Below are 12,535 nucleotides of genomic sequence, written 5' to 3'. Positions count from 1 at the left end.
TAATGGTAAAAGGAACTGGGTGTCCAATGGCAGATATTTCTTTTTTTCACGTAGTTATTCTTTTGTGTGGATTTCCCAAGATGTAGGGGATATAAATTTGTTCTTATGCTCTTTAAACAAAGGTTACAGGACATGCGTAGCCAAAACTGGCATGAACGTATATGTTCTTCACGTTTCCTCAGCCATTACAAGGCTATCATGTTAGCTATAGAACCAGAGAAGTATATAAGTGTGTTAGATGATCGCTTGTTAGGGTATAATGTAAATTCAGAGTGTCATTACACAATTGCAATGTAAATGTTAGACGTAGATGTGAAAAAGGGAGGTTGAAATAGGTAGCTGTGAAAACTGCCAATTAGGAGAAATTGAGGATGAATTTCATGTTTTATTAGTATGTGATAAGTATGAACATCTTGATAAAAATGTATTTTGATGTTTAACAATAGGCATAAAAACAAGATGTTAATGATCAGTGTTATCATCATTAGCCTTAGGGGGGGCACGGGTGGCCCAGTCGTCTAAGGCGCCGTGATTCGCTGTGCAGAGTTGCGTCCCTTGGGCACGCCAGAAACCTATGATTGTGGGTTCGAATCCCGGTTCTCCCCGATTATGTTTCTAGGTTTGTCAGCACCATACCCATGCTCGTGGGTTTCACCGAAGTTGTAAACGTCTGGGACCTGCATCACTTCAGGCTTTCCTCCCACATTTAGCTGACACGCCGTGATAAAACTGGAATACTGTTAAAAGGGGCATTAAACCCAACTCACTCACTCACTCATTAGCCATAGGCTTATTGTTGAAACATATATTCTCGGTCAGATCGTTTTTTACATATTATGCATATCAAATGACTAAACTAAATGTCAACTGTACAATGGGCCATGTGGCCTTAAATACTGAATAAAATATATAAAAAATTCAAATCCACCAACCATTAAAAATTACTTCCAAGAACTAATTGTGCGATTTTAGCCATAAGCCTGAGGTTGTCGAGATCCTGTTTGGTCTAGTGAGCTTGACTTCTTTAAGACACACTGGCAACATGTTTATACAAGTCATATATGGTGTGTTGTGATTAAGCACATAGTGTTCATGGTATTCATGTATGATATTTATTTATTAAAAAAAGATTTTTTCTCTAACTCGCTGTAATTTGTGCTTCCAGGTTAAAAAATGGTCATTCCCATAATGCATTTGTGGATGGTCTGCGTGGACAGCCAGTGGGGGCTACAGCAACAGTGGAGAGTGGTGACAGGGGACTTCAGCCAGTGAGAGAGAGACCTTTACATACACTGTCCTAGGTTTTAGACACATGACATTTGTGTCCTGAGGGGATTCTGGGTCAGAATAGGTCCCCAGCAACCTATGCTTGTCGTAAGAGACGACTTAAAGGATCGGGTGGTCAGGCTTGGTGACTTCATAGACTTCATGGTACCCTGATGTGGGTCTATGCTGACAATATTTATCAATCACTGGATTGTCTGATCCAGACTCGATTATTTACAGACCGCCGTCATATAGCTGGAATATTGCTGAGCGCTGCATTAAACAATAAATAAAAATAAAATTAGATTTCATGTGATATTTATGAATCAAAGCTGAGGTTTCGTAAGTATTCGCAGATTATGGAGGAAGATTGTGTGTGTGTGCCTGTGATGAATTGATGATATGTTTCCATCACTATACAGACCTAGTCGGGAACCCTGTATGATGTCTTCTGTCTTCAGGCGGAGCCGACCGGGCCGGAGAGGATATTCAAGGTCGTGTTTGTGGGGGACTCTGGCGTGGGCAAGAGCAGCTTTATATATCGGTTCTGTCACCGCAACTTCAAGCAGTCCTTCAGTGCCACTATCGGTAGGTTCCTTACAGCACCTTCAAGCAGTCCTTCAGTGCCACTATTGGTAGGTTCCTCACAGCAACTTCAAGCAGTCCTTCAGTGCCACTATCGGTAGGTTCCTCACCGCAGCTTCATGCAGTCCTTCAGTGCCACTATCGGTAGGTTCCTCACAGCAGCTTCAAGCAGTCCTTCAGTGCCACTATTGGTAGGTTCCTTACAGCACCTTCAAGCAGTCCTTCAGTGCCACTATTGGTAGGTTCCTCACCGCAACTTCAAGCAGTCCTTCTGTGCCACTATCGGTAGGTTCCTTACAGCACCTTCAAGCAGTCCTTCAGTGCCACTATTGGTAGGTTCCTCACAGCAACTTCAAGCAGTCCTTCAGTGCCACTATCGGTAGGTTCCTCACCGCAGCTTCAAGCAGTCCTTCAGTGCCACTATTAGTAGGTTCCTCACCGCAACTTCAAGCAGTCCTTCAGTGCCACTATCGGTAGGTTCCTTACAGCACCTTCAAGCAGTCCTTCAGTGCCACTATTGGTAGGTTCCTCACAGCAACTTCAAGCAGTCCTTCAGTGCCACTATCGGTAGGTTCCTCACCGCAGCTTCAAGCCGTCATTATGTGCCACTATCAGTAGGTTCCTCACAGCACCTTCAAGCAGTCATTACGTGCCACAATCGGTAGGTTCCTCACCGCAGCTTCAAGCTGTCATTAAGTGCCACTGTCATTAGGTTCCTCACAGCAACTTTAAGCTGTCATTTGGTGCCACTGTCAGTAGGTTCAAGGTCACAGCAACAGGATATTCAAGGTCGTGTTTGTGGGGGACTCTGGCGTGGGCAAGAGCAGCTTTATATACTGGTTCTGTCACCGCAGCTTCAAGCAGTCATTCAGTGCCACTCTCGGTAGGTTCCTCACAGCAGCTTCAAGCTGTCATTAAGTGCCACTATCATTAGGTTCCTCACAGCAACTTCAAGCTGTCATTCGGTGCCACTGTCAGTCGGTTCCTCACAGCAACTTCAAGCTGTCCTTCAGTGCCACTATCATTAGGTTCCTCACAGCAACTTCAAGCAGTCCTTCAGTGCCACTATCATTAAGTTCCTCACAGCAACTTCAAGCAGTCCTTCAGTGCCACTATCATTAGGTTCCTCACAGCAACTTCAAGCAGTCCTTCAGTGCCACTATCATTAGGTTCCTCAAAGCAACTTCAAGCTGTCATTTGGTGCCACTGTCAGTCGGTTCCTTACAGCAACTTCAAGCTGTCCTTCAGTGCCACTATCATTAAGTTCCTCACAGCAACTTCAAGCAGTCCTTCAGTGCCACTATCATTAGGTTCCTCACAGCAGCTTCAAGCAGTCCTTCAGTGCCACTATCGGTAGGTTCCTTACAGCACCTTCAAGCAGTCCTTCAGTGCCACTATCGGTAGGTTCCTTACAGCACCTTCAAGCAGTCCTTCAGTGCCACTATCGGTAGGTTCCTCACAGCAGCTTCAAGCTGTCCTTCAGTGCCACTATCGGTAAGTTCCTCACAGCAACTTCAAGCAGTCATTTGGTGCCACTGACAGTAGGTTCCAGACAGCAGCTTCAAGCTGTCATTGTTGCCACTGTCAGTAGGTTCCTCACAGCAACTTCAAGCAGTCCTTCAGTGCCACTATCATTAGGTTCCTCACAGCAGCTTCAAGCAGTCATTTGGTGCCACTATCGGTAGGTTACTCACAGCAACTTCAAGCTGTCATTATGTACCACTATCATTAGGTTCCTCACCACAGCTTCAAGCAGTCATTCAGTGCCCCTATCAGTAGATTCCCCACAGCAGCTTCAAGCAGTCATTGTTGCCCCTATCAGTAGGTTCCTCACAGCAACTTCAAGCAGTCCTTCAGTGCCACTATCATTAGGTTCCTCACAGCAGCTTCAAGCAGTCCTTCAGTGCCACTGACAGTAGGTTCCTCACAGCAGCTTCAAGCTGTCATTTGGTGCCACTATCATTAGGTTCCTCACAGCAACTTCAAGCTGTCCTTCAGTGCCACTATCATTAGATTCCTCACAGCAACTTCAAGTAGTCCTTCAGTGCCACTATCATTAGGTTCCTCACAGCAGCTTCAAGAAGTCATTTGGTGCCACTGACAGTAGGTTCCTCACAGCAACTTCAAGCTGTCATTGTTGCCACTGACAGTAGGTTCCTCACAGCAACTTCAAGCAGTCCTTCAGTGCCACTATCATTAGGTTCCTCACAGCAGCTTCAAGCAGTCATTTGGTGCCACTGACAGTAGGTTCCTCACAGCAACTTCAAGCTGTCATTGTTGCCACTGTCAGTAGGTTCCTCACAGCAACTTCAAGCTGTCATTGTTGCCACTGTCAGTAGGTTCCTCACAGCAGCTTCAAGCTGTCATTGTTGCCACTGTCGGTAGGTTCCTCACAGCAGCTTCAAGCTGTCATTGTTGCCACTGTCGGTAGGTTCCTCACAGCAACTTCAAGCTGTCATTGTTGCCATTGTCGGTAGGTTCCTCACAGCAACTTCAAGCTGTCATTGTTGCCACTGTCAGTAGGTTCCTCACAGCAACTTCAAGCTGTCATTGTTGCCACTGTCAGTAGGTTCCTCACAGCAACTTCAAGCTGTCCTTCAGTGCCACTATCGGTAGGTTCCTCACAGCAGCTTCAAGCAGTCATTGTTGCCACTGTCATTAGGTTCCTCACAGCAGCTTCAAGCTGTCATTGTTGCCACTGTCATTAGGTTCCTCACAGCAGCTTCAAGCTGTCATTGTTGCCACTGTCGGTAGGTTCCTCACAGCAGCTTCAAGCAGTCATTGTTGCCACTGTCAGTAGGTTCCTCACAGCAACTGCAAGCTGTCATTCGGTGCCACTATCAGTAGGTTCCTCACAGCAACTTCAAGCTGTCATTCGGTGCCACGACATCTCTCACCATCCAGCACATGACTGTGCACTACAGTGGAGGGGGAAGATGTGTGAAGTTCACATCCACATCTAGATTCAGCGTTATTTATTTAGTAGAAACTGCTGCCACAGAAGATATCACTTGTGAAAGAAGGATGTATTCTTTCCTGATCACCCTTTTGTCAGTTGAGTAAGCAGGTCAGAGGTTCACATGACTACCTTTTGCTGAAAGCAAAGTTTTAATAATGTACATCAGTAGCACTGTGATGTGAAAACTATCAAACTACCAAACTGCTGAGACTGCTTGGACAGAATGGTGCAAATGTTGTAAAACCTTTTTACAGACACATTCTTGGCACATCCTGCTTCCATTTCTCAGGCTAAAAGAGTTTGAAATTTTAAGATCAGTGTCCATTAATGGCCCTAAAATGTAAACTTCTATCCTGGGCTGTGATATTTGGGATATCTGTTCTTCTTCAAACACAGGAGTCCATCTGTGGGTCCACAACACTTCATTTATGATATAATAAATCATACAGCATCTATACAATCATGATTATGACAACGAGACAGACATGGCCAGGCAGCGTCTCAGAGGCGTCAGAGAGCCAACCGGCGTAGCCGCTGTCCGAAGGTCAAGTCCCGCCTAACCGAAAGTATTCTAATTTTAACCAGTCAAATCACTGACCAGCTGCCACGTATCGAATACGATACATCTCTGGTCAGCCTGCAGTATCCCACACCTCATTCACAATGTTAAGCTTCAGTGGCCAACTGGCCATTCTCTATAGTGTTAATTAGGAGCCACTGACCTGCACATGACTCTGTGCTGTTGGCCATAGTTATAATAGCCCGGCTGCTGTTATAATTTGTATTGGGCAGCACTGTGAATATTTATCTATATATATTTAACTTATTTAACTCAGGGAATATATAAGACATATATAAACTCCCTGTTAAAACCTATACCCTGACAAACTGCCTACGATACTTCCCATCAACAATAGCTTACAGATCAGGATGTGCATCCCTTGCAAGCATATGATCCCGCTTTTACAAAATGTTTGATGAAGTGTTTGATATGGTCCCCAGGTGTGGACTTCCAGATCAAGACTATGATGAGTGAGGGGAAGCTGATAGCTCTGCAGCTGTGGGACACCGCTGGACAAGAGAGGTGGGGGTCATATCATGTTGCATATTTCTCATTCCCACTGGTGGTTGAAAGATTGAGGAAAACCTGTGTTAGCTCACGTGATTGAAAGTCAAGTGAGCTTATGTCATAGCCTGTGTGGCTGTTGTGCATTGTTAGCTCACCCGATTGAAAGTCATAGCCTGTGTGTCTGTTGTGCATTGTAAACATCTAAGAAATCAAGGAACCGATGCAGCTGGAACTCCTCATGGTCCTTCACATCAGTGATGGGGGGCACGGGTGGCCCAGTCGTCTAAGGCACCTCGATTAGCTGTACAGAGTTGCGTCCCTTGGGCACGCCAGAAACCTATGATTGTGGGTTCGAAGCTTGGTTCGCCCCGATTATGTTTCTAGGTTTGTGAGCACCATACCCGTGCTCGTGGGTTTCACCGAAGTGGTAAACGTCTGAGACCTGCATCACTTCAGACTTTCCTCCCACATTAAGCTGACACGCCGTGATATAACTGGAATACTGTTAAAAGCGGCGTTAAACCCAACTCACTCACTCAACTCACTCACTCACTCACTCACTCACTGTTGTGACAGTATTCTCCTTCTGTTGTCATTACCTACTCATGTTATCCCACTCATGTATGCAATTGATGTTGCTGTTAATCTTCCACCTACTGGGGCGGTCGGTTGGCCTAGTGGTTAAAGCGTTCGCTCATCATGCCGAAGACCCGGGTTCAATTTCCGACATGGGTACATTGTGTGAAGCCCATTTCTGCCGTGATATTGCTGGAATATTGCTAAAAGCGGCGTAAAACCAAACTCATTCACTCACTCCTCCACCTACTGTATATTTTCTGTACAATGTTCCTCATTCAGTCTTGCTTGACAACAGTATACGTCGCCTTTACAGTATTAAAGAAATTGTTATCCATAAATTGTGTCTACTTTGTCCTATGATAATAGTTAATCTATCATTGCATGATAGAATCATGTTGGTCTTAACTTTTTTCAACTCACACGTAACTGAAACACCTTTTAAAGCAATGTTAATCCCTAGTCATTCAATCCCTTGCATCACCATTGCTCTGGTCCAGGTTTCGGAGCATCACCAAGCAATATTTCCGGAAGGCGGATGGCGTCATCGTCATGTATGATGTCACATCCGAGAACTCCTTCGTCAACATCCGGAACTGGATGAACAGTGTCAAGGTAAGTGACACACTTTACCATCACCATCCAGTGGCTGCCATGTTTAGCCTGTATCCTTAATGTAACCAAAATCATATTAGCTGAAATAAATAAATAATATACCGGTAGTCCATAATTTATTATTTACTAGTAGGGCTGGGACGGGTAACTCAGGTACTTGGGTTGGGTGGGTCCTGAGTTGGACCCGGTACCCACATGACTACCCGGACCCGAGGTTAGTCACTTGATAAATTGTTTAATGACAATAATTATCAAACTCCGTGGTTACACAACAAGTCTCTAAATGTTCTCATACACTTGGACTCAGCCCAGCCCTAATTACCAGATTATTAGATTATTAGACCCGTCCACCTAGCCCACACAGTCTGTTTTTGTCCCCAATGTTTTAAAAGCTGTGAGAAAACTGTATAACCAAATAGGACATAACTGCAGTTACATTGTTGGTGCGTGTGTGTGTGTGCGCGTGTGCATGCGTCAATGTGGTGCATGTCAACATGACAAAGGGAGATCACTCTGTATATCATCTTATAGGAAGGAGTGGATGACGATACGGTCATTGTGATCGTGGGTAACAAGATGGATCTCGCTGAAAACGACAACAAACGTGTCATCAAAACTAAAGATGGCATTAAGTTTGCTGATGTAAGTACGAACTATGATGTCCGTTTTTCTCCTTATTGACCTAACTATTCTAATACTAAAGATGGTTGCATGGCAACGATGGCGGTCAAGTCATCTACGTTGCCACTGTTCACTGTACAGAATTGCATCCTTTATGTGTATCAGGAACTTATAATCATGGTTTAAGATCCTATGTATGCATGATCATGGTTTAAGATCCATGTATGCATGATCATGGTTTAAGATCCTTTGTATGCATGATCATGGTTTAAGATCCAATGTATGCATGATCATGGTTTAAGATCCCATGTATGCAAGACCATAGTTTAAGATCCATGTATGCACGATCATGGTTTAAGATCCCATGTATGCACGATCATGGTTTAAGATCCTACATATGCATGGTCATGGTTTAACATCCTATGTATGAATGAGCATGGTTTAACATCATGTATATGCAAGGTGATGGTTTAAGATCATGGTTTATAAATCACTATGACAATAACATGTTCAACACTGCTATTACTATATTGCAAGGCTTGTCTTGCAGGAGTATGGTGCTCTGTTCTATGAGACCAGTGCTAAGATAGGGAGTGGTGTCACAGAAACCATGGAGGCCCTAGCATGGTAAGTATGTTATATTGGATATAAATATTCTATTTGCAGGTTTGTGGGTAAGTAATCATACAACGTTATGGATGACTACTTCTGGTTTTTTTGTATGGACGATATATCCATGTTGATTCCATGGTTTTCCAGCTTGAGAGCCAAGAAGAGTCTACCTTGATGTAATGCCAATAAACCAGAAGTTCTCATCCGTAAACATGGATGGTTTTCTTATTTACTCCCCAACTTAAGGAATGCCAGACAAACAGTTAGCCTTGAAGGTGTGGCCAGGACACACAATTTGAAGCCAATGGCATTAGCTGGTCTATGGGGGGTTTCGTGACCAACTGAATAACTGGCATGAATTGGCCAATCGGCCTGAATAAGAAATCATGATTCTCAGTGAGAATTACTGAAATAACTGCTCCAGTAGCCTTACCCCTATGGGTAATATGTGAACACTATTGTCCTGGCTTTGGGAATAGTTCAGTTATGTCCTGTAGATGTTCACTGTGTCATCTGCTTGGTGTTCCAGTGTCCTGAGGGAGAAGTGCCCCTATGGGTAATATGTGAACACTATTGTCCTGGACTTAGGAGTAGTTCAGTTATGTCCTGAAGATGTTCACTGTGTCATCTGCTTGGTGTTCCAGTGTCCTGCGGGAGGAGTGCCCCTATGGGTAATATGGGAACACTATTGTCCTGGCTTTGGGAGTAGTTCAGCTATGTCTTGTAGATGTTCACTGTGTCATCTGCTTGGTGTTCCAGTGTCCTGAGGGAGAAGTGCCCCTATGGGTAATATGGGAACACTATTGTCCTGGCTTTGGGAGTAGTTCAGCTATGTCTTGTAGATGTTCACTGTGTCATCTGCTTGGTGTTCCAGTGTCCTGCGGGAGGAGTGCCCCTATGGGTAATATGGGAACACTATTGTCCTGGCCTTGGGAGTAGTTCAGCTATGTCTTGTAGATGTTCAGTGTGTCATCTGCTTGGTGTTCCAGTGTCCTGCGGGAGAAGGAGGATAAGTCTATTGAAGCTGCCCTGAGGCTGGAGGCCGGGACAATCAAGAAGAAAGGATGCTGTTCTTGATAGAAAGAAGAACATGTAAATGGCTGGGGTGGGATACAGAGGGGAGACAACTGAGAGTATTACTTGAGGGGAGATAACTGAGATTATTGATAGGGGAGATAACTACGAGGGGCTGTAACTGATTGATATCTTGCAGAAAGGGAGACTACTGATTGATATATTAGAGGAGGGGAAATATGTGTTTGATATATTGCAGGAAGAGAGATACCTAATTGATATATTACAGAAGAGGAGATAACTCTCTGATATATTACAGGAGGGGACATGACTGGGAGATATAAGGGAGAGAACTGATATTACATAAAGGGCTATAACAGTGATTATTACTGGAGGGATATAAATTGATTATTGTATGAAGGGAATAACTGAAAGTGAAATAACTGATATTGTGGAAGGGGACGCTACTGTTACCTCATGGTAGTTACAGAATGAAGGAATGAACTTCAGTGAAAAGGTCACTTTCAAATGTCAGACCATCAACAATGGCAGCAATGTTGAACTCTCTGAGGCTGAGCTTTGACCCAGATTACAGGTTAACATTGAACTCTCTGAGGCTGAGCTTTGACCCAGATTACAGGTTAACATTGAACTCTCTGAGGCTGAGCTTTGACCCAGATTACAGGTTAACACTGAACTCTCTGAGGCTGAGCTTTGACCAAGATTACAGGTTAAAATTTAATCCATCTCACAGACACTGAGGTTAATCAATGAGTATTTGCATGCGGTATACTCATTGTGTTGATCATGGAACTTTGACTGTGTCAACATCTGAAGAAATCCGGACTAAAATGGTCTTCCAGGGTATGAGTAGTTGTGATGGAAAAGATAAAAGGACTGTTCATGAATCTTCTTCAGAACCAAGAACTGTTCCTCAATCTCCTCCAGATCCCAGGACTGTTCATCAATCTCCTCCAGAACCCAGGGCTGTTCATCAATCTCCTCCAGAACCCAGAACAGTTTCTCAATCTCCTCCAGAGCCCAGGACTGTTCCCCAATCTCCTCCAGAACCCAGAACTGTTCCCCAAACTCCTCCCGACCCAGGGCTGATCATCAATCTGTTCGAAAATCGCCTCCAGATCCCAGAACAGTTTCTCAATCTCCTGCAGAACCCAGAACTGTTTCTAAATCTCCTCCAGATCCCAGGACTGTTTCTCAATCTCCTCCAGATCCCAGGACTGTCCCTAAATCTCCTCCAGAAATCAGGACTGTTCATCAATCTCCTCCAGATCCCAGGACCTTTCATCAATCTCCTCCAGATCCCAGGACTGTTGATACACCTCTTCCAGTACAGCACCCAGTATGAATGTCCACAATTGCCAGACTATCTTGATATGTGTGAAATTATGGACTACAAGCTACTGTTCGACTTACAGACAACCTGAAAAAGTTCTTCATTGTATCAAGTCATGCAGAGTGTGAGAACTTTACCTTCCACATGAACATTGACTCTGTGCTCTCCATCCCATAGTATGGGAGTCTGCCATTGCTGAAGCGTCTTCACTGGATGTAGTTTTCAAGTTGTGTCCAGATTTCACAGGTTTGAAAGAATTTCATAGATATAGAGTTAGAAATCCATCCTTGTGTTACACTTTGTATGGTTAATTCATTTTATATTAAAACATTAACCAGTGGAATCACTAAATGTGCAATAACATGTATGTTTTAGTCATTGTATATAGTACTCTGTTTATCGGAATGAAAGTCGCCATTTAGCTGTTTGTCCTGAAACGTTTTAGAGACATCTAGGTCGATTGTTTCTGTCACAAGATCATGATGTTGTAGATGATATTTTAGCGGCATTGATTCATCGGCTCACAACATCATTCCAATGCACAGTACATGCAAGTGTGTGACAAAATGTTGAACGTTTGTGTACATATTTACCACGTAGCCTTACATTGTCCGTTTTATTCTGTATTTGTACATATCAAGCACAACATTTTATGTGCACAGAGATGTTTTGTGGTGCTTGCATGAACATTGCTGGACCAAGATCATGTTCTGAAAACATTGTTGAGTTTTGAGATATTTTACCAAATTTTATTCAAAGCCATTTTGGTGAAGGAATAAACCTATTTAAAAAACAAATATTTATTGTTTTTCCTTTTAATATAGGTGAGGTGAGGTGAGGTGAATTTGGGTTTAATGTCGCGTCCAAGATTATTGCACTTATATGGTGACATGCATGCACGTGTGTGTATGGCTGCTTGTTCAAGTCTGACCTGATGCTGGTTTATAGTGCTAGCTCACTGACATACCATGCTGCAGTTTAACATGAATACCCTGCTCAGACACAGTGTACTGACTCTGAGCTGACCAGTCCTTGTTTTAGCCCCTTAATGCCGAGCGCAAGACAGGGTAACAACAAATACCATCTTTAAACTGACCGCCCATGTGGTCTTGTGGTAGAGCGTCCGCCTGGAGAACGGAAGGTCCGGGGTTCGATCCCCGGCCGCGTCATACAAAAAGATGTTAAAAGATTGTACTTGTTGTTACCCTGTCTGGCGCTCGGCATTAAGGGGCAAAAACAAGGACTGGTCGGCTCGGAGTCAGTATACTGTGTCTGAGTGGGGTATTCATGTTAAACTGCGGCATGGTATCTCAGTGAGCTAGCACTATAAATCGGCATCAGTCCTGACTAGTAAAAGCAGCCACACACACACATACACGTGCATGCACGTCGCTATATAAGTGCAATAATCTTGGACGCGACGTTAAACCCAATTTCACCTCACCACCTCACCATCTTTAAACTCTCCGGGTGGCGATCTGCCACAAGGCCATGGAGGCAGTCTCCTTTTAATATAGATGTGAACATATTTTTATGAAGTTGAACCTAAGTGTTGAGTGAGTGAATGTTGGTTCACTATAAGAAATATATTTTGTTGAAGTCATGATGTCAAAGTCAAGAGTTGAGTGTTTGTTTGATGTTTCACTCCACACTCAGCAATATTCCAGCTATATGGCGGTGGTCTGTAAATAATTGAGTCTGGACCAGACAATCCAGTGATTAATATCATGAGCAACGATCCACACAATTGAGATCTATGACATGCATCAACCAAGTCAGTGAGCCTGACCACCCAATCCCGTTAGTTGCCTCTTACGACAAGCATAGTCGCTCTCATGACACCATGGGTTGCTGATGACCAATT

The 12,535-nt window shown here is 43.9% G+C and overlaps 1 protein-coding gene across 14 annotated transcripts in view; it reads left to right on the top strand.

Annotated features, from left to right (window-relative positions):
• The window catches only part of LOC124116029 (EF-hand calcium-binding domain-containing protein 4B-like), a 108,568-nt gene extending 97,100 nt beyond the window's left edge, over positions 1–11,468 (top strand). For 11 of the 14 annotated variants that reach the window (XM_046477230.2, XM_046477233.2, XM_046477229.2 and 8 more), the window contains 7 exons: positions 1,166–1,268; positions 1,728–1,854; positions 5,813–5,894; positions 6,956–7,070; positions 7,602–7,712; positions 8,242–8,318; positions 9,293–11,468. In XM_046477230.2, the coding sequence (XP_046333186.2) occupies positions 1,166–1,268; positions 1,728–1,854; positions 5,813–5,894; positions 6,956–7,070; positions 7,602–7,712; positions 8,242–8,318; positions 9,293–9,380 (703 nt within the window). In that variant the 3' untranslated portion in view covers positions 9,381–11,468. The other 3 variants (XR_006858061.2, XR_006858059.2, XM_048386067.1) reach the window with 3 other exon arrangements.
• The last annotated feature ends 1,067 nt before the right edge of the window (positions 11,469–12,535 follow it).

Source organism: Haliotis rufescens, unplaced genomic scaffold (genome assembly GCF_023055435.1).
Source record: "Haliotis rufescens isolate VD_foot unplaced genomic scaffold, xgHalRufe1.0.p SCAF_6, whole genome shotgun sequence".
NCBI lineage: Eukaryota > Metazoa > Mollusca > Gastropoda > Lepetellida > Haliotidae > Haliotis > Haliotis rufescens.
The sequence above is the reverse complement of the archived record's forward strand: the minus strand, read 5'-3'. Positions and strand labels throughout refer to the sequence as shown.